The sequence below is a fragment of the Dermacentor albipictus genome, chromosome 4, assembly GCF_038994185.2.
Source record: "Dermacentor albipictus isolate Rhodes 1998 colony chromosome 4, USDA_Dalb.pri_finalv2, whole genome shotgun sequence".
NCBI classification, from domain to species: domain Eukaryota; kingdom Metazoa; phylum Arthropoda; class Arachnida; order Ixodida; family Ixodidae; genus Dermacentor; species Dermacentor albipictus.
The window spans coordinates 106,686,802-106,709,555 of NC_091824.1; the positions used below are offsets into that span (position 1 = coordinate 106,686,802).

The window sequence follows — 22,754 nt, forward strand, 5'->3', positions numbered from 1 at the left end:
GCAGAAAAGGTCAGCTTCTTGCAAACCAACCACAATCTATGCACTAAATAGGTCAAATGGCCAGTCTCTTGGGTCAAATGAAAAGCAAGCACTGAAGTCACTACAAGGCTGTTATGTGCCAAAACAAGACCAATAAACTTCTACGTTGAAGGCTGAAATCCAGACAAGCGAACCTTACAAGCAGTGGTGCACAGGGTCAAAGTGAAATTTTGGTTCCCAGGGCCAGAGTGCACTGACCTGGCATCGTAGGCATCGTATTCTGGCCCACCAGCTCAATTTTATTACCACAGTGTTAAAGAACACTACGCAATAGGAAAATGACAGCATGTGTCTCGGGTTCCTAGGGTGCCCCAGCTTGGCATGCTGCCATCTTGTGTTGCAATGACTTGTGGAACACTTCACCTCACGTAGATGTCAAATTTTTTAGTGACTTCGGATCATAGATTTTGCCAGTTAGTATGTATTTTCTTGTGTTTCTTTCTGAGGTGCAACAAACTGGGTTCCACTGTATATACAGGAAGCAAAATATCAGGGGCTGCCTTTATAGTTTCACAGTATAGCACACTTAAGGGGGGACGCGGCCCTTGAAAACCGAAAAATCGCGAAAAAGTCGATTTTTCAAAAACCCTATATTTGGGTTGTATGTCGCATAAACTACCTGTTCTGTAATTATCAGCACCTAATTCAACCATAAAGTACAGAAAAAACGCTACTTTTGAGGCCACCGCGGCCCACAAAACACGCGCAGATGCCGAAATGAAGTCAAACTTCGCGCGCGCGCCATTCCCGGACCATGCGGCCTGCCCTCGCCATCTTGGTGTCGTTTTGACCGTGGTTTCTTTGTCTCTATTTTGCCGCCTTGCAAAATGGCATCGTCGGCGCGGTTGAGGCGCGGTTGAGGCGCTATTGGCGTTTTCCCGCGATGTGATGTGGAGCGCTGATTGGCCGGAGCAGCGCGTTCAAATCCCGCGGGTAAAGCGCGTCTACCATTGGCTGCTGCGCGGGCGGCGGCGCCTGCTCAAATCCCGCGGGCTAAAGCGCGCCTGCCATTGGCTGCTGCGCGGGCGGCGGCGGCTCCTCCCTGTGATGGCGCGCTCGCGTCCCTTGCTCGCCTGCTTTCGAGCTGTTCATTGCCTAGCGCTATCTTTTAGATTATTTGCTCAGCTTTCTTTATTTTCGCTAGTTCTTCGCTGCACGCGATGCCGGCAAAGCCCAAGACAGTGCAGATGTTTGGTGCACGGGAGCGCGATATGCGTCTTGTACGAGCATCGAACTTCCTATCTTCCGCAGCGAGTGCCGACTGCGTAGACGCTTTTCAGCGGCGAAACTGTGTATTCGGCTGTCGCCAGTCGAAAATCCGACACACTGAGTGTGCCTGGAGCCGCAAGAGCTAATTAGAAGCTCCGCAGGAGCTTTCTAATAAAAAAAAACACGTGTTCAACTTTAAGGCCTGTTTTCTCGGAATGTATTTTTTCGCTAGTAGTGGTGCCGGGGAAGGCGATATCTCAAGAACCGCTTTTCAGATTTGTATGCCGTTTTTTTTATTCTGTTCCTGAGTGACTTTGCCAGGGGGTAGCAGGCTTCTTTTTTTGAAAGTTGGTGCAGTTAATTTATAATAAGCAATTAATTTTTGATGAATGTGGTCATTACTGGCTACATCAAATTCAAAGTTGTCTTAAAATTTTTTGGAGGGGAAATTAAAGAAAAGGGCTCTTTAGCCCCCTGGGATATCTATCAAGGGATCATCACAGTGAATTTCAGCTTCCTACGATGTCCTGGCATTTCTCCAGGCTCTTCCTCAGGCATATACATGAATCACCTAGTTAAACCTCAATAACTCTGGAACTAATAAACATATCTTCATGAAACTTTGCAGTTCCTCATAGTTCGGTGGTGTGAACATACCCTGAAAGTTTCATCTGGATATCTTAAAAAATAAGAAAGTTCGGTCTCCAGGGTAGCCTCCCCCCTTAAAGCACACGCACACACAGCCTTACGGAGAGCACCACATATTCTGCGAGAATGCAGGGTATGTGCAGGATAAGTTCAAGCGACAGCTGTAAGCTCAAAACCAACTCACTTAGAGGGGTTGCCATCTGTCCAGATGGTGTCAAGCTGAGTCAAGCAAAGTTTTGCTAACCATTTCTTTCTATATATCTTGTTGTTCTTTTTCTCAACCCCAAGCCTCGTGCATCCAACGATTTCGTCCTTATGGCTTTTCTTTTACGCCGCCTGTGCTATGTAGTCTTTTTGACATTACAGCAGTTTCCCACAACCTTACTGCTAAAGTCTGTATGACTGCTGCTTATGTGGTCATCACAAATATGTGTGACCATGTTCCTTTTTATCACTGAAGTTACCTTGAGGTGTCTGCGATGAGATCATAAGGCATGCAGCTTCTGGGTCTAATTGAGCACTTTGATTTCTAAACTAATGAGCACTACATATACTTTGTAACTCAATGATGACCACCCGGATCGAATAGTTTACAAAGCCTAGCTTCAATAAATTAGTGGTCAGCTTGGCCTAGCTGTTCATTGCACACCATAAAAATACCGTATTTACTCGCATAATGATCGCACTTTTTTGTCAAAAGAATTGACACAAATTCAGGGGTGTGATCATTAAGCGGGTTAAATTTCCCACGAGAAGAAACATTTTCTTTTTTCATCCCGCATTTGCTGCAGGATGACAAGCAGGCAGCTGCTGCTGTCAGTGCGAGACACCGAAACAAAAATGGCATCCGGAGGAGCAAGTGTAACGCGATTATTATTATTTTTTTTTTCTAGTGAGTACATTACGCGCACTGAAACAGTTTCTTCCATATCAGTAATGAATATTATCGTTAATATTGGCAAGTTAGCGACTATAACTTAGCCATGTCCACTTTGAGGGGACAGAAACAGAGATGGGTGCGCTTAGCTGCCAGTGACATAGAAACACATGGCGGGCATGCTTCGGAAACTGCGGCATTTGTTTTAACTGCTATCCTAATACGGCATGTTTCCGTTATGGGTGAGCAAATATCTTAGCTGCATTACAAGCGTCAGCGTATAAATAGGGTACATTTTTAATGTATCAGTGTAAACTTGACCACTATCGCTGCCGATTGCGATTCGTTGCGTGCCCACGAATGCAGACGAGAAAAATCGAAAGGCGCCCTTTATGTTGTTTTTGTGGATTAAAACCATTATGAAGCCCACAAATAATAAAGCCGAGGCAAGTTTGGTTTTTTTTTTTTTTTTTCATGGAAGAGCGGAAAGTGATGAAAGGAATGAAATGGGGCATCTGCTTAGGAATGTTGGGTGCGTGCAGGCTGCTTGGTATGTCTTCAAGAGTCATTCACGTAGCATTGGACAGATGGTAAGCGTGATCATCATTAGCTAGACTTGGCACACGACATATCGCTGCGACAAGTACAGGGTGCGATCATTACATGGGAAACAAAAAAATATCGACTTTTGACGACAAAATTCAGGGGTGTGATCATTACGCGAGTGAGATCATTATGCGAGTGAATACAGTACTACGCAAGATGTTGATGCCCGGTTTATACTTGCAATAACTGTATATATTTCAACGTTCTTGACAATTCAACGCTTCACTCACCTTGTCTGCCACTAGAAGAGCCAGAATCCCGCCGTAGCTCCTTTTTTCGTCGGCTTAAGACCTCAATGTCACACTTTGGAAGGGCAGCAAGGTGTTCGTCCAAGTCAAAGTCCCTACAAGTGGACAAAACAATAGCCAAACTTGAAGCATCAACTCGGCCAATCCAGCAGTGAAAGCATTCAAAAGTAGAGATAATCAATTAATTTTTTAATTCAATTAACAATTAATCATTCATAGTTTTAGACCACAATCAATTAATCACTTTCGATGCAGGGCTTTTCATTTATTAACTGATTAATCAAAATTTTTGCCAGGTACATTAAAAAGGTTGAAACACAGTTATCTACTTTTGCAGGAACCTATTTTAATGTTTGAGAGGTGGAACCAAGTTAGAAATACAAGTGTATAAAGTTTGATAAGAGTAATCTTTCATTCGTTAAAGACTAAATAGAGTTGGCACTAGTGGCCTTTGATAATTAAGTGACGCACTAAAAGGAGCCCTGAGCCATTTTTTACCAAAGAGGAGAAAGGCATTTTTGCAGCATTTGCCGCAAAAAGTACTTCAGTCTGTTCAGCAGAAGCAAAATTATTGGCAATCAAACATGGCCTCCGCAGTGCTCCCATTCCTTCTTCAATGCCTTGCACTGCGAAGGCTACGGCGCAATGGAGCGTGTCCACAACGCTCCGCCTTGTCACCTGGCGCGCTGTTCAAATTTCATTTAGGATGTTAAAGCAAATGCCACGAATTCAGATTTTGGTGCCTACCACATGCTAAACATAAGCAAAATGCAGTTGTCCTCAGTGAGCTGCAGTGTGCTCAACCAGTGGACTTGTGGCGTCACCCAACAGCAGCCGCGGTATCTACGCTATGTAGCAGACTGCAGCTACTAATAGCAGTCGTGTATGGGAATCAGCCTTATCACGAAATAAAGCATAAGCCTGCCTCCTTAAGAGAGCAAACAGCAAGACTTCAGTTGAAAAGAGAGTGTTTAAGAGAAAGATAAAAAGTGAAAGGTGAAGTCCAACAAAAATATGCAAGAAATTGCAGTAAGTACAGGGGAAAAGAAAATTACTGGTTTAGGATTTTAAGCCAGATGTTCTTTTCTACAGAGCGAAGGAATGTCAATTGGCTGGGATGTCTGGGTGAAACCGACACTTTCTTTGAATGTCCACACAACCAGCATGCGAGAATAGACGCTCGGAAGCTGTAGATTTGCTGGAATCAACATGAACTCCATCGCTATGTCAAATACATGCTCCAAACTGGTACAAATGCTGTGCCATATCTTTAGTTGACTGGGAGTGACATGATAATAAATGGCTCGGTTTCTGTAATATGCCATGAATTGCTTGGATATTTCAAGCCTCCGGCTTCAGGCAGCGTGGTGGAGTGCGGGGGAAGAGAGGGGAAGCACTCGCCTCAGCATCACTTGAGCCTCACAAAAACAGTCGACGATCGCTCTATCCCAGCCACCCCAGTCAATGCTCGTACTCCACCATTTTAATGTTTCAAAATTTTCACACCACTCCTGTCATACTCAAGAAAACAATTGTCCAAACATGCCCAATCGATTAAGCCTATTAAATGAAAGGTGTACATCAATGACAATCATTTTGCGGAATAATTTTAATCAATTAATCGTTCATCAATATTACCAACCCTACTCAGAAGGTGATATGTACCAGCAAGGCACAAAAAAAAAAGAGCTACGAATCAAGCTCAGAGGCACGCTCTAAGAAGTCCCGTTTCACATCCCTGTCAACAACAGTTATATTGGTTCCTCAAATCAATGCCTACATAGGTATAGAGTAATTTCTACTCTTTCAAAACTCTAGTTCTGCTAATCAAGCGGTAAGAGCTCTACAAACAGAAGAGAAAATGAAAGTGAAACTTCTATTTCTTGAATCTCGCACCAAAGCCCTTCATCACCATCCCATCAAAATGGTGTCGTGGATTTCAAAGTATTTTTTGTTCTTTCTTTTTTTTCCCATAATTGAGCTGTTTTAGCACAGTAAAAGTTCTGAAAGCTCGCTAAGTTCACTCTTTGGCCCCTTTATATTACAATGCAGTCCAACTTCACCAATAAAAAGATTAACTACACCTGAACACACACCATCGTTGGCCAATCGTCGCAGAATGCCAAAACTAAATTTTTATGTCTTCTTCATTCGCTACCGCCAGCAACGAATTCATTGTACCTATCCACGATGTGCTAGCACCAACCATCTGAATGCCGTCGTCCCTCCACGTACCAATACCCCAATGTTCCAACATTCCTTTTTAATATGCACTGCGTGTGACTGAAATTGCCTTCTCAGCCATATTGCTACAATCAATGACCCTGCTGGTTTAAAACCTGTAACTTCAAAACCGTGTCACCTATTTCATGGCTTCAAATAGATGACATGGCCTGCACCTCAGCTTTAGCTTGAAAGCCTATTGCTGCGAGAAGCTGAACTAGCACCACTCCCACTACTCTGGCACAAGATGCTGCAGTACCACATGGTTGAACCAAATGGGGACGCCTAACATATCACTACAGATAGACACTACCACCAACCAGTCTTCTCATACAGCTCCATGCACAACTGTCAAGAACACAAGGGATGGCACGTCACAGACTGCATTTACATCTTTGGAAGTTTTCTGGACCAAGACGAGCAAGGAGTGCCTGACTGGAATGCTGTAAATAGAATCACACCGGCCGCACTTAACTCAGTATGGAGCTTTGCATGTGAAGCTTTGATAGTGAGCCACACTTAGCTCAATCCCTCTTTCCCCTGCCCAGTACCGAAGTAGGCCCTTTAGCTATCATTTGAATATATTCTCTCTCTCACCAGCCCAGCAAACATGGCCGCTGTAGTGAAAACAGGACATAAGAGGCAATAAGACATGCCTTCATTGTGCAGCATAGTAACTGCTAAGTCTCGCCTCTCACAGCATGCAATTGTTCGCATATCAATGGAAGTGACCAGCCCAAACAGCATTTCAAAGCAACTTATCTTGAATCAGTGGCCTACAGTACCAGCATAAACTCTTCTGAACATGGCATTCCCACTATCCAGACAAGTGCAATCTCGGCAGCACAGAACAACAGAGCAAGTTTGCAAATAATAAATATAGTATAACCTCATTACAACAGGTCTGCTTACAATGGACATTTGGATATAACATACCGATTTGCGGTGGTATGCCAATCTTCCCATCTCTTCTACTGATTGAGCTTCATATACAATGGATTCTGTTAAAACACACATTTGAATATAACCGACTAAGTTTGAATGCCAACAAGGTGCTCGTACACCTTTACAGCAGACTTCTGTATGGCGGACATTCCAAATCCAATAGCTCCCAACTTTAAAAATCGCTTCGCACATACTTTTGCAACAAGAATAGCAGGAATTACAAAGGCGGTGGCCATATTAAGGCGGCCGTATTTGGCTTGGGTTATGCCGGCTGGCTTCGACCAGGAGCGACCAGCTTTAACCAGCCTGAGATGACGAGAGTGTTGGCTGATGTCATAGAGACAAACTGGTCAGCAAGTGCCGTGTGTGCGAAAATCTCAAAATGATGGAGTGTGTGGGGTCTTAGGGTCTCACAGGAGTACCGACCACCGCGGGTTCGAGCTTAGCGAGCCACAGGGCCGCGTCAGCTGTCAGCCTCTAGCGCCGCTGCGCGCTAGCTCCGGCCACAAGGGGCTACCGAGCGACGCACGCAAGAACACGGTATTGCCCTAAGTTGACGGAAACCGTTTATTGTCTCCAACGACACCCAACACTGCCCGAACGCCCGGTCCCGGGACGGCGGGGAACCAAAGGGGTCCCGCACCAAGGGCGAAAAATACAGTTAGGGGCGCCTGTAGCATGTCGCTGCGAGAGCACAGGCTCAAGCTGGGACGCGCCGCAAGGAAAAGTCCCGGCGGCTATGCTACTTGCTCTCGCGATAACCAATGGGCCAACTCGTGAGAGCTCGGGCAATCTCCTTCGGCTTGGGCCTCCGATGAGTGCGGCTCGGCGTGGTACGACCTCGCGTGAGCACTAGGCACCCCATCTTCGGCTTAGCGTTGGGATAGGAACAACACGAGGTACGCGCTCCCCGCACGGGCAGAGGCACCGTGCGTGAGCTCGGTCCTAGTCACAAAGGTGTCGGCAGACGAGAGGAAGCATGTACGTACCAGGCGCGGTTCCAAGGAGCAAGAGAGTCGGTACCGTCACAGCAGTAGCCACCAGGGGCCGCTCCGTGACGTCACTAGCTCCGCCCTCACCGCAAACCACCGCGAGTGGAGCGCCACCGCTAAAACTGGTTCGGAGCAAGCACGAGGTGGCTACGGATTGCAGACATGGGTGAAATGTGCCCGCGCAATGGCGCGTCGAATTCCCCAAATCACCACAAGTGGAAGCAGATTTCCCTCAAGGACAAGCTTACGATCATCAAACAAGTTGAAAAGGGGAAGAAGCAGACAGACCTCGCAGATGCCTTCGGCTTATCAAAGCAAATGGTGGGCCCCCTTGATTTTCCACTTCTGGCTACCTGTGGGCTGCCAGAGCCAGCCAGAGCGCCTTTGTTTTTCTTGGGTTGCTCCGCCCACCCACCACGCACTTCCACCGGGCGTTTTATTCGGGCTGGACGGTTCTGGCTACCTGCGGGCTGCTAGAGCCAGCCAAGACGATTTTGGTCTGGCTGTTCTCTGGAAATTCTCTTGCTAGCAGATGACTGAAAGAGGTGGGGTGATGGGCACTTGCTGCCATCTTTGTGGGGACTTGACAGATTGCAACGCAGCATTGAGGACTTAAATTTACCTTGTTCAGTGAACTGTCTACGGTCATCTTCGGATTTCCTTACTTCTAGCATTATCTTCTTAGGTTCTAACGCAATGTTCTGCATTGCAAGGCGGTGCGATATGAGCGGCGGTCAACTGTTTGAAGCCTTTTTCTGTGTAAGTGTGTGTGTCCCATGAAGGCTTCTTCCCGGCAGTGATAAGCGCACCACGCTTTCATGCGTGCATGTTATCTGCATCGTGTTCCGCACAAGTTGTAGACGCTCATTCACACACACTGTGGTACATTTTCGGTTCGTCTTTCGCTGGTGGTCTTCCTTATCACATATCCCGCATATGTATGCGGTGTAGGGGTTGAGGACGGACTTCGGTATGAAAACAAACTTGGGAGGATTTATTTTACATTATATACAGAGAGGTGAGAGTCAAGTAACAGTCGTACAGTCATTACGGGCCGGCAGCAACTCGGACGCTGCGGCCCGCGGCAAGAAGTTCGAGAGAGGTCAATCAGGGAATCAGGAAATGCTCTGGTCTCTCTGGAATGCTTCTTTTAAACCCTTCGAGGACTGGAAGTCGCGTAATGTTTGGCCAATGGGAGAGTCCGCTCAGATGACGCCATTTTCAGCCAATGGTAGGCGCCCGTGCGATGGTGTCATACCTGGCGAACAGAGTCGCCGCTTGGTCCCCCTTGCTTGATCGCTTGATCCCCCTTGCCTTGCTGACTAGCAACTCGCCGTCACAAAAGCCAGGTGGGGGCGACGCTGCCGGGCCTTCCCGGTACATCGCAGTTGTCTTGTTTCGGGACCCACTTTCCTTGCAACAATGCCGGGCTATCCCTTCGTTTTCTGGAAAACTCAAGCATTGAATAGCTCCATTGTCCGAGGGCTCCTCCTTCTCCCGGCGGCACGGCTCCACCGGCGGCGTACGAACTTGTTGGCACTTGAACTTGTTGGCTCGTGCGCTCCTCTGGAATGTGCTGCGATTCGATGTGGTCCGGGGGAACTCGAAGTAGGCGCAGGAAACAGCTCCATATCTAACAGCGGCGATATCTCCTTTTCCTGCAGTTAGCAAAGTCGTTGCAGCTAGCCCGTGTTCACTCCGCCTCTCCGCCGTATGTTTGGGTGGCAGCTCGAAACTGATGTGTGTTCAAAGTGCAGGTTAAGAGTGCAGCCGTTAAGAATGCACTAGTTCGGTAAATAGACACACGTACATTAGCTCATTGCCCTCATGATCGCAACCAATATTGTTTTTCGTATGAAACCTTTTGCTGATGACAGGCAGCGTGCATTTTCATGCACCAGCCATATCTCTAGTTCATACGGTTCAAATTGAGAAGCACCCTCAGCCGAACCAAGCTTTCCGCGATCAAATCCCAAGCATGTCGGCACAAAATTTCGTGCGTATAAGTACCCAATATCCTGCTTTTTCATGTTTCGTCAAGTAATGACACAACACCAACTCATCAATGTCGCCTCTGGGCGACATGATCGCAACGGGCAGGGTTCCTCGAGCAGTTGCTTTCAGGGATACAACAACTTACACGCAATTTCACGTCTTGGCATCGAACACGTCAGAGGCCGTCTGTTGCACTGGTGAGTTTGGCCCAGTGCGCGTTCTGTGCCGAGTAGCGCAAAATCTCGTGAAAGTGATCGTATCCCTGAATACAACTATATATCTTGAAGGTGGCAACGCATAAACTACCAACTACGCCAAGCACGCACCGGTCTCACCGGGCGCTGCCATACTAGTAGCAAATTTATATTTATCCTGCGGCAAGTTGTCCCGCGTTCGATTTCGCAAACTTCTGGCAGCTTCGGTTTGTCTTGGGATTCCAGCCAACGTGACTTCCTATCAGGACTGGAACTAATTGGCTGCCGTCTGGCTGCCAGCGGGCTGCCAGTGAATTCAACCGTCAGAAACAAGCAGGTAATCGCGGCCATGAAAGCATCAGGTGACTTGCAACCTAAGAAGTTCAAACTTTGCGAAGCGTTTCCCTATGTTGAAGAGGTGCTACTCGTTTGGCTTCACAACGCCCGTTCGAGACACCCACAACGGCCTGCTGGTATGCAAATGTGCAGGTCAATTTGCCGTTGTTTTGAAGCAAGACGACTTCAATTGCAGTGAAAGCTGGCTCAACCGGTTCAAATTGAGTCGCAGGATCTCCTTCAAATGACTTTCTGGCAAATTGGCCAGCATTGACGACACTGTCATAGATGAGCAGAAAACCAAGGTTCTCTCTGTGCACCTCGCAGGTAACAAATCCCGCAACATTTCCAATGCCGACGAAAGCAACATTTCCTACAAGTTGAAGCCAGGAAAAACCTTCCATTTTTCAGAGGATCCTTGCCAGGGAAAAAAAAAAGTCAGAAGAGCGTGTTACCTTCTGTTACAAGATGGACAGTACGAGAAAACAATGATGCTAGTCATAGGCAAGTCCAGAAGACCATTTTGCCTACGCAATGTGCATGTTCCCACGGATTGGGAGTCCAACAAGAGTGCGTGGATGACAAAGGACATTTTTAACAAGTGGCTGCTGGGCTTTGACGAGCAGAATGCAAAAGCAAAAGAGAAATGTGCTGCAAGCAATAACAAGCATGCAGCACACTTCTTGAATTCCACAACACTATGCCACATGCGCACACACTGTGAAACAGATAGGTGAAGATGCTTATTGCAACAAGGTTGACAGCGATAACCGTGGATGGCGACATGTGACAATCTGAGGGTTTTACTGGTGCAGGAAGAGGAATGCGTGCATGCCAGCATTTTCATGTGGCACGAGTAAGAGAGCAGAGCAGGGAAGCTGCTGTGGCGGGCGCGTACTGCTTTCGATCACAAGTGCCTCGCGCTTTCTCTTGTTTACATGGGATCTAGCGGCCGAAAAACATATTATACAATTAGAATTTGGTGATGTAATGAATGTTGGTGCCGAAAGATTGCGTTTTCCAGGAACATACGAAGCAGCAAAAAATAAGTGTAAATGCATTGGACCATTTTCTACGTTCTCCATCAGGAACATTGGCGACGGAAAATCATACGAAACAGGATCACATCAACGAAGCTCTGCTGTGCATCAATAAAAAAATTCAGTGCCCTTCTACAGTGTGAAGAAGGATGACCAGCAAAGCTGTGAATGTGGGCTCTTTAATGGCGAACTGCAACTCAGCCAAAGGTCAGCCCTGTATTGCACTATCTCCGAGATCAGCTCACATATGGGGAGTGCCTAACGCCTGCTTCACCTTCGTCACGAGTCGGCCTGGCATTGCACTATCTTCTGGATCTGACCACGTATGAAAAATTATTAGTACAGTCGCCGACCGTTTATTCGGACCTCACGGGGTCTGCGAAAATGTCCGAATAAACAGGTGTCCGAAAAAGCAGATTAAGAAAAAAAAAGATGAAATCCTTTATTTCCACGCACTTATTCAAGCTCGGCAGTAGGCTTGGAAGAAATCGTGAATGCGCCGTTGCACGCTGTTCCGTTTGCGCGCGATCAGATAAGCCTGAATCTCGGAGAGGGTCGTACGGTCACTATTAGCGGCTGAAAGCACAGTCACTATTTGTACACGCTCCGCATGCTACGGCAGCGCAGCAGAAACCTGACGAATGATCTTGCCGTCGTCAAGTTCTGCGCATGTCAATACAGCAGTGTCAGCACCTATGAAACTGTCAAATGAGACGGTGTCCGGAATCGCAATGCAACCACTGCGCAGGTCTCGGCAGAACATTTTCCGCATCAGTAGGGAGCACATCGGAAGGCGACAAGTCTTAGGCCTCCCGGCACCCGCTTGCCGGCATTCCCCAGCGCAGTCTGCGCGGGCACTGTCAGCGCCATTAGACCCTTGACGCGATGTTTACGTATGGCGCGTTGGATCACCGAAACCTCGACACAGCACACAAAGCAAACACCACCGTGCCGACACCAGTCGCACAAACGAAAAACGCGGCCTGCTCGCAGCGTCTCTTGCGCGAAGAAACAAATCAGCTGCTGGATTGTCTTGACATGGCTTACTAAGCTGAAACCGGAACTGCTGCAGAGCCACTCTATCGAACCAGGCAGAAACGATGATGATGAGCGGGGATTTCCAGTAGCGCCACTTCGTGGGGCAGCCAGGAAGCTCCGTTTAAAATAAAAATGGCGTTCGGCAAGTCGAACCATGCACCGGTCAGAGTCGGTGCATGGTGCTCTCGACCGAGTTGGCTCACGGAGTGTCCGAAAAATCAGACGAGAGGTTGCAAGGTGTCCGAACTTTCGGCAGTTGTTATACATTATGGTCTATGGGGAGAATGGCGGTGCCGCGAAGCTGACCGAATAATCGGGCATGTCCGAATTTTCGGAGTCCGGAAAATCGGTCGGCGACTGTATATGTCCGCAGAGCCGAGATTTGCCAGAACCTAGCCATAAACAGCGGCGCTTTAAGAGTAGATGAGCATGCGGCATGGTTCTATGGGCACATGACCCACACTACAAGCAAGCAGTTGTGCAAGTTGTGTTAGGATTCATTTGCACAGCCATCGTCTATCCTGTCTGGTTATGCCACAGGAAGAAAGATGTGCACATTTTGCAGTCTATATGAAGCGGTTAATGAAATGCTATAAATTTGCCCCTTTCATTCCTACGTCCGTGGCATAAAAGAAATTGATGCACTCGCATGTGCTCTCTCGTGCCCATACTATGCAATGTGACAACTCTTATGTTGGCTTGTATTTCTTCATCTATCTTTATTTAGTTCAAATGTAACAGTTGCTTCTTAGCTAATCGTCCATTGTGGGTACAAGCTACAGTATGAAGATAGTCATCATAACCAACACGCAAACATGCTTCTGGGCCGATCCCTTGCAGTGGCCATTTGCCATAGTGGGGAAATCATAATTATTATCAACACGTGGCGATCATCTCAAAGACCTGCAGTCACCGACGGATTTTTCGGACTCCTAAAATTAAGACTTGATAGCTATTACAGACCTCATAAATGCATTGTCACGGTTTCATTTAGCTAATTCAACCAATTTTTCAGATGAATTTAGGCCTCAAAGTTCGACTTCCCGGACTAAATTGCTCATTCCGAGCCACGCAACCCAATCTCGGGGGCCGCCATGTTAGATATTCCTATGACTTGGCTTCCAGCGGTCCACTCTATAGCCTCATTATAAAAACTTTTGAGTGCTACAAACGCACAGGACATAGAGAATCAACACACACCCCACCAGAGTGCATGTGGTGTTTTTCCTTTTCTACGTCATGTGTGTTTGTAGCGCTCAAAGTTTTTATAACAATGCATTACCAACTAGCCCACCTATCCATCCTATAGCCTCCCAGATTGGAACACGCACGCTTTCAATAGAGAATGTGCGACATCTTCCAGTCTCAGAGGCTGTGCCTGCTCTTCCTTGGCTGACAAAATGCTCTGGGGAACGGCATTCTTTCTTATTTCTTTTTTTGAATCGGCATTATCATCATAATCACTTAAAGCGGGGTCCATTTCCATTCATTTATTTATTTTAAACTTTCAGTTGCTATTTGCACATGGTGTGTCCACAAAGCAGGTGTGTCTCATAGACGACATCACATCTTTGTGTGTACTTGTGCGGCTTCAAATATTTGTGATCGGCACCACCTCGTGTGCCTTCACGAGTGCAAAGTGGCACGAATAAACGGAGCTTGTTACTTCGATCGCCATGGTGATCTCCAGCAACAGTGATTACAGATCGCCAACGCGGTGAAACTCTTGTCAGAATGTATACAGAGACGATGTCACTCTTGCGCAAATCCAAGCAAATCTGATTGCCTCCAAGCGTAGTACGAGGCAGGGTGATATTAGAGATTTTTTTAAGTCACTCTAAGCCTAGTATATTTCATTTTATTGGCTGAATGAGTTTTTCGGACGGTTTGGTTTTTTCGGGCTATTTTTCAGTCCCCACGAGGTCCAAAAGTTGGCACGATATGTGCCACCTGCCAATCCACCATTGTGGGTATGTGCCATATAGTATGAAAATCATCATCATCATAATCAACAAATTATGATCATCTGAAAGAGCTAGTTGGTGTTGGCATGAGAAACATAGTACAAGTGCTATTGCAAAAAAAAAAAAAGGACTGTGGCATAATGGTTAGAGCATCAGGCTGCTGTGCTGGTGAACTGAGGTTTGATCCCACCATTGAATACGCAATGCGATTCTTCTAAGTACGAGCTGTTTGGCAAGACGGACTCAGTTTTCAATAGCTATGGTCAGGAAAGCCCTGGACAGTTCACAAAAGAAGTTTCACATGCATAATAGAGAGAGAAATAAATGAGTAGGTAAACAAGCAAGTACCCTGTCTTGAACTTCCTGGGCATAATAGATGAATGGTCACTAGGTGAGGATGCAGGTGGGGGGCTTGAGGGATCGTCCACTGCCTCGTCTGTGCCAGACGCCCCCGATTCACTGCGTTGCCGCACAGACCTGGCTAAGCTTGTCCGGAAGTCGGGGTCCTTGCCCCCTGGTTCTGCAGCGTCAGCAGAGGCACAATCGTCCCTGCCATCGTCATCTGGCTGGCTGGACTTCTTTTTGTTCTTGCGCCGTGTGAACGACTCCATGCTGCACTTGGGCAGTGCTGCTATCTGGGCGTCCAGGTTGAAAGTGCCACTGTACAAGCAAGAATCATGACGTTGAGACAATGCGCGCACCTGGGTTCCTGTTATAGTAGACTTCTGTTAATTCCAATCCCTTCAATTCGATTTTTTGGTTAGTTCAATCCTGGCTGAAGGCACTCAGAAAGTTCCACATATTGCAGTACGAATTGGTGAAGTGGTTAGTCTAGACATGGGCCACGATCCCTTTTGCAATTGCAGCAAAGTGGTTAGAGAAATGCACAATATCAAACATGAAGGACAACAAAAATGATGACGATGTGGTCCACAGACAGTTATAAAAGCTTATTGACGATGATGGACGTTAAGTGTAAATAAACTATCATTTTATCAAGGTGAACTCTGCAGGCTTTGTCTTACTTCCAGAATGCCAGAATCACAAGAGGGCTACATTTTTTGTTTGTAAACTCATGTGCACATTAGATTTGGGTGCACACTGTTTGTTACTATGAACCCATAAAAACTAGGTGCACATGAGAATCAGGTAATACACATGAATCTTGATATAATGAACATGAACAGAACAAATTATTGGATATAATGCAGCAAATTTAAAATATCTATTAACAATATCTGCATGTCAAAAATATATGCTTCTAACAAATATAGGATATAATTAAGTTATTTTTCGCATCTGATGAGCCTTTGTTAAAATGAGGTTCGATTGTACTGCCAACCAAAACAGCAGTGTGCATGGGTGTTCTTTCTGTTGGTTCTTTTATTCAAGCCACCAGATAATCCAGATAATTTCGTTGGTCCCATCAAGGTCGAATCAACAGAAGTCGACTGTACGTGTTCCTCAATTATTTAGATTTTTGATGAGGCCATTTGTGCAGCTTCAGGTGAATGATGGCAATTAGAACGAGATATGTCTACCAGAGGTTAAAAAGAACATTAACCCTTTCAGGGTCAATGACGTAAATATATGGCGCCACGAACAAGTTCAACATAGTCGATGCCATATATTTACGGCGCCGTCTGTACATTTAAACAGCTCGCCTATTTTCCAACTATTTCTTTTCTGTCATGTGCTGCCACTATGTGGGAATACAGGGAATTTTTTTTCCGTTTCGTGGTTTGGTTTAGAGCTAGTTTGTTCTCACGCGTCTATATACTACTGCTCGCGCATTGGCACGCGTACGGGCGGGCGGCAGTTTGGGTTTTGTTCCACAGGCAGTTTCAGCTTACGCTTGCAAAACTGATGGCTATCTCATCACTAATCACTCAAAGGGTGACCGCTTGTTTCTCACTTGTTTAGTGCTCACAGGGGTGCGCATAGGAAGGATGACACCGTGCATGCTTTTCGGCGCTTTTTTTTTTTTTAAAGACTCGCAAGAACTAATTGCCTCTGGTTGGCGATAGCATGAAAATTAGTGGAAGTTTGTCACACGTTTTGCTTTTTTGACGGGCACACAACCACACAGTTTTCTTGAGTGAGTACACCAACGCAGTTCGATTACGCTATGGATGTACATATTAGTGTAAGAGCAGGAACATTTAAGTCTTGCGAAATATTCTTGTGTGCGCATGTTCAAAGCCTTGAACTATTGTATAACAATGCATCAAATTGTTAATTCCTATAAGCTTATTTTCTTTTTTATATTGGTTATTCATGAATGAAGAGTACGTATATACCAATGCAAATTTTTTTTTTTTTCACTTTACGGTAGCCCTAGAAAAATTACGGTAAATTTTTTTCGAAATAAGTCCTAAGAAGAATGGGAATCTGCAGTAAAAAAATCAACCCTGGGCAGTCGCATGTGGCGAAAAAAATCGACCCTGAAGGGGTTAATTAAAAATTAAATTCTGGTGTTTTACACACCAAAACCATGATTTCATTATGAGCATGCCACAGTGGGAGAGACCGGATTAATTTTAATAAATTAATTTTAACCACCTGGGGTTCTTTAACGTGCACCCAATGCATGCTACATGGACAATTTTGCATTTTGCCTCTGGGTTTTGTGATTTTGCATGCCCAGGTTTAGTAGTGCAACACCAAAGTCACAGCTGGAGCAGGTTACCAGCGGTTAAATAATATTAACAAAAAAACTTAAGTGCCTGCATCACCTGTTCTTGCGAGGCACCTTGGCCCCATCATCCCTGCGTCCTCCTCCACCCAGCCTGCTGGGCTCATCGTCTCCTTCTTCATCCGACTTGCGGACAAGCCCTTTTCGCTCTTTGGAGCCCGGCAGCACACCTTCCGACACCAGCGCCTGGTAACGCTGACCCTTGCACGACCGCTGACTCTTCCGCCCCCTCTCCGGGCTGCTGCCCCCGTCCTCGTCCCCGGTCAAGGATGCATGGATCCGCGCACGCTTGCTCGGCGAATTGCCAGCAAGCCCCTTGCGCCGAACGCCACTCTTGTGGCTTCCAGCAGAAACCTTCTTCTGCACATTGTCTCCATCCTCGTCCGCACTGCCGCGGTAGAATCCTGCGTTTGGTGTGGGCACTGTACCCGGGACGGCAGCGGCCACAACGGCAGGCACTGCGGGGCTGTCATCAGGATGACGCGAAGAGCCGTGTGCCGAGAAGACAGTGCCGTCCAGCGGCTCCACATTACTAGGGCCGCAGAGGAACTTGTCGATGATGTGGTTGATGATGTCCTGCTGGCAGGTCTTGATCGTCGTCATAGGGCGCTCCTTGCACAGGTTCAGCGGCTGCTCCTCGTCGCCTCGGTTGAGAGACTGCGCAAGACTCAGTGCCGACGACACGTTGAAGAAGCGCTCGCGCTCACGTGCCTTAGCCGCGGCCGAGCTGCTCCCGCATCCACTTCCGAGGCTCGTTGCGCTGCTCGAGCTGGGTGGAGGCGTGCCTGAGGACGAAGTCGACAGCGCCGTGAATGGCGGCGGCGTCACAGATGTGCTGCTGGCAGTGGTGGGCTGGCTGAATGCCTGGTCGATGATGCGGTTGGCAGCGCTGACGTCGAACATGGGGATTGGGCCGAAGCCAGCCGGGGGAACCGAGCCGCCACCGCACAGACCACTACTTCCATTGCTACTAGTGCTCGTCGACGTTGTAGTCGTGGTGCTTGTCGCAGCAGAAGACAAGCCGCTGCTACCGTTATCTTGTGACTTGGCGTTCAGGTCCCCAGTTTTCTGGCGAGCTCCTGCAGTTGGTGGCTTCTTCCCACCCTGGCATCCCTGAAAGGAGGTGTGAGTCAACAAAACCACGCACAAGACAAGTTGCTTACAGCAGCAAGCAACTACGCAGTCCCCTGAGACTAGCCTAAATGCTCAGGGTCGCCACTGCAAGCTTGAAATAAAATCAGACAGGAAAAATGAAGCAAGAAATATTGCAGGAGACTGTAACACCGTCTAAGCAACTGGTGGAATTGGAATGCAATGATTGAAGCAGTTCAAGTTGCATCATATTTTAGTATGCGCAGAGCAGACGAATAAACTATTGTTTACATGCTCGAGTTTCACCGTGGAGTCTGATAACAGAAGATGCGCAACCTGCCATGCGACACAGAAATTGTGTATCTGTTCTGGTCAACTACTGACACCTAACAGAATTTCAAGAAAGCCTGCCAGTGACAGAGACACCCAAGCAGACAAAACCACTAGTGTTACATATGTTTACAATGCCCGGCAAGCACGGCCTACATAAATTGATAAAAGAAAGTGCCAAATTTCAGCACGTATAACCTGCCTTTGCTTGTAACCTGCACCAGCAAATACAACAACCAGAAAAATAGAAGAAAAATATTTGTGCGCATAATTCACACAAATAACCGCACACAACAAGACAAGTTTAATCAAGGCAACTCAGCGCAATTATAGTGGCAATGTGAATTTCTGGAATTGCGTTTTTGCAAGTACAGTCATCAACACTGCTTCCCAGCAAAGCACAGTGAATCAAGACGTTAATTCTATCTTCTGGTGACTTTCCAGCAATAAGAATACTGCTTTCAACTTCGTTGCTTATGACAGTGTGCTGCAGATCAGTGCCATAAATCTTCACTCAAAAGAAACATATGTGTACACCCTGCACTCCAACTTTCTTATTATTTTCTTCCATTTCTGCAATTTTTTGCAAGCTATCTACACGTGAGAATATGATACATCCTCGAGGCATGGGTAAGATGTTCATGCTCCGGGCATGCTTACTTTCTTTTCTTTATTAAGCATACAATTTAAAAAGAAATACTCTTCTCATCCCCAAGAGTTCAATGTGTGCAAATGCTGCAAAATGTAAAGAAAGCACACGGACATAAGGATGTCTCTTCAAACCCCCTTTCTCTGCACGGAACACAAACGTACAGATTGCAACAAATGTTTATAGGGCACAGAACTTGCAAAAAAAAAAAAAGATGAATAACTGTGGATCCTGAGCACGTAGCCTTGAATTAAAAGTTTGAGGGCAAAGAAATTTCTGCGACTTATCCAGTGATCCAACTGAATCAGAAGCACCATGCCTTAACCCCTTCAGGGATCTTGACGACCTTGACTCGTCATGAGTCACCATCACCTTTTGGCTTATGACAAGCCCTCCTCACAACGTAGATGGCAATGGACATTTAGTTATGGACACTTTTATTCAATTAAACTTCCTACAACATTTGTGCACATATTTATGGGTTTTAACGTTATTATGTAATAAATTTTGCCAATGGTAGTTTCAACATCAACAAAAATGAGCTCTTGAGGGGTTAACAGCGCAGTTACCCATGGAACCAGTGTCTCATAAACTTGTGGCTGACTGCATATTCAAGAAACATGGGATGCTCCTTCATGCTTGAGCGCCACCCACCTCTGCCAGTTCAAGCAGGGCTGAGCATGCATTGTTAGTCTGCTGATCCGTGGAGGCCGCCCTCTGGAGTGGCGCACAGGGCACCGGCGAGGGAGATGGCGACGGCGACGACTCCGACTTGAGCCGGCTTGCATTGCCCCCGCCGTATGTGCCGTTCTCAAGGTTCTCCAGGTAGCGCTTCTTTGGAGGCTTGCAGCAGACTGGCGGGTTGTTCGAGGGTACCGGGTTTGGAGCACCAGACTGCTCGGCCGCGTTGCCGCCAGACTCGGTCATTTGCTTTGTTGCCGGTGGCTCGTCCTGAGAGTTTGAGCCCTGCTGCTGCAGCACTGGGCTATTATTGTTCTGCCTTGAGATGCTCAGCGGGTCCTCTGTAACAATGCAACATTCAGGATAAAAAATTAAGGCAAAACACTTCCTTTTAGACTTTAATGTCTTTGTTACGCCTATACTGACATGACATAAGCTTCGAGCCAAGCAGGAAACTGTGCTTGCTAGTACAGGAATACACATTGTACCTGGTAATATGTTAAATCCAAAAATGCAAACCCTATCCACAATGTTATTGGTTTCCATGTCTTGGTATTTGTACGTGCAAAATTCTGCGTGGGCCTCCTGACTGCACTGGGTAATATAGGTTACCTATGTGAGCCTAAACTCTGTTTTAATTAATGCTGTGCAATGCGCTGAAGCAATCTCCCCGACTTGCTTCGTATGAAGTGCAAACAGAATCTTTATAATCATAATTATATTTCATTTATTTACACAGTAAGTCAAGTTTCATGTTTGTGAGCGTGGAGACAAATGAACAACAAAAACAACCAGCCAAAAAGCTAACGTCACCCACACTGTATCCTTTAACGATGTCTGTGTGCCTTCTATTTCACCAAATGAATTACTATTTTCACCGTCTCCCACAGCATATTAAACACACAGACCAGATGAGCTAGCACACAACTACATTGAAGTGCAGCAGTGCCATACAATACCATTCAGTTAAGCTCCAGTTCTGGCATGTTTCAGTTGACAATCATTATCATCAGCAGCAGCAGCCTGTGTTATGTCCACTGCAGGACGAAAGCCTCTCCCTGCGATCTCCAATTACCCCTGTCCTGCACCAACCGATTCCAACTAGCGCCGGCGAATTTCCTAATTTCATCGCTCCACCTATAGTCTGGTACATCTTTAGAAGGGGAGGCCCCACCCAGATAACCGAAGCACGACAGCCGATTGTCTCTGCGACGAAAATAGTCCCGCTCAAAAAACCGTGCTTCGAAAATGCGTAATTCTCAGTACAAATGAAGACTTTTATATTTTGTTGACTGGTTTGGTAGAGCTCTCGTGATTATAATGGTACAGAATATACCGGATCACAAAAGAAAAATAACCCCGTGCCTTCTACAATGCTGCACGGGACAAAAGCAGAAAGAGCAGCTCGGCATGGGTTTTGCACTGGTTTGCATGTACACGGCACATTTACTACTCATTTTCCGAGCTTAAAATGAATCAATTGCTATTCAACAAGTGCTTAAAAGAACAATGCATTTATCAAAACCATTACAAACCTGGGGCGCGAAGACGATCGAGGCAGGAACGATACAATAATGCTTTATTCATCGTTTTAAATAAATACTCTTAGTTTTAAATAGCTTAGATTTATATTTTTGGGTTCTGTGTTTTCACAGTTATTTTCAGGAATAGGCTTTTTCTTTCTTTCTTTCTTTTTTGTTGTTGTTGTTGTTGCTAACCTGCAGTCTCGCCAGTTCACGTACCGCAACGTCAGCGATGCTCGCTGCAATCTTTCGTCGCCGGATCACGGCTCAGGATAAACGCACACGGCACAAACGGTGCATCGTAAGGTCGCAATAATATTTCCGGCATGATAGACCACCACAAACAGTTTAGAAATTCACTCTGACGAGGGGCAGACGCACACGACTGACACAATACGGCCCAGTTCGAAGTGTGGGTGGCCATCTTCTCCAATGGCAGGGTCACCGGCCATCCGGCTTCGTTACGTCAGTCTAGAGTGCGCACCCATTGGTGGAGGCTCATGTGCATCCACCTTGGAGGAGTAAAGACCCCTTTTTCTAAAGTTGTACCAGACTATAGTCTTCTGTCGTCCTCGACTGTGTTTCCCTTCTCTTGGGATCCATTCTGTAACCCCAATGGTCCAATGGTTATATAACCGGCGCATTTCATCACCTGCCCAGCTCCATTTTTCTCTCTTGATGTCAATTCGAATATCACCTATACCCATTTGTTTTCTGATCCAAACCGCTCGCTTTCTGTCTCTTAATGTTATACCTAGCAATCTTTGTTCCACTGTTCTCTTTGTGCGGTCCATAACTTGTTCTCAAGCTTCTTTGTCAGTCTCCAAGTCGCTGCCCCATATGTCAGCACTGGTAAAAGGCACTGGTAAAATGCACCGATTGTACATCTTCCTTTTCAATGATAATGGTAAGCTTCCAGTCAGGAGCTGACAATGTCTGCCGTATGCGATCCAACCCGTTTTTATTCTTCTATGAATTTCCTTCTCATGATCTTGATTAATTGACCTAGGTAAATATGCTCCTTCACAGACTCTAGAGGCTGACTGGCTATCCTGAACTCTTGTTCCTTTGCCTGGCTATTCATCATTATCTTTGTCTTCTGCATATTAATCTTCAACCCCACTCTTACACTCTCTCTGTCAAGGTCCTCAAGCATTTGTTGTAACTCGTCTGCATTGTTGCTGAATAGAACAATGTCATCGGTAAATCGAAGGTTGCCGAGGTATTCGCCGTCGATCCTTACGTCTAAGCCTTCCCAGTTTAATAGCTTGAATACTTCTTCCAAACATGCAGTGAATAGTATTAGAAAGATTGTGTCTCCCTGTCTGACCCCTTTCTCTGTAAGTATCTTCCTGCTTTTCTAGTGTAGAATTAAGGTAGCTGTAGAACCTCTGTAGGTATTTTCGAAGGTATTGATGTAAGCGTTCTGT

At 46.3% G+C, this 22,754-nt stretch overlaps 1 protein-coding gene across 4 annotated transcripts in view; it reads right to left on the bottom strand.

Annotated features, from left to right (window-relative positions):
• Positions 1-22,754, bottom strand: part of bbx (bobby sox) — a 280,573-nt gene that overhangs the window by 14,650 nt on the left and 243,169 nt on the right. For all 4 annotated transcript variants that reach the window (XM_065455224.1, XM_065455225.1, XM_065455227.1 and 1 more), the window contains 4 exons: positions 19,775-20,142; positions 17,090-18,162; positions 14,703-15,014; positions 3,610-3,722 (listed from right to left, as the gene is read on the bottom strand). In XM_065455224.1, coding sequence (XP_065311296.1) covers positions 3,610-3,722; positions 14,703-15,014; positions 17,090-18,162; positions 19,775-20,142 — 1,866 coding nt within the window. The remainder of the gene's footprint in view (positions 1-3,609; positions 3,723-14,702; positions 15,015-17,089; positions 18,163-19,774; positions 20,143-22,754) is intronic.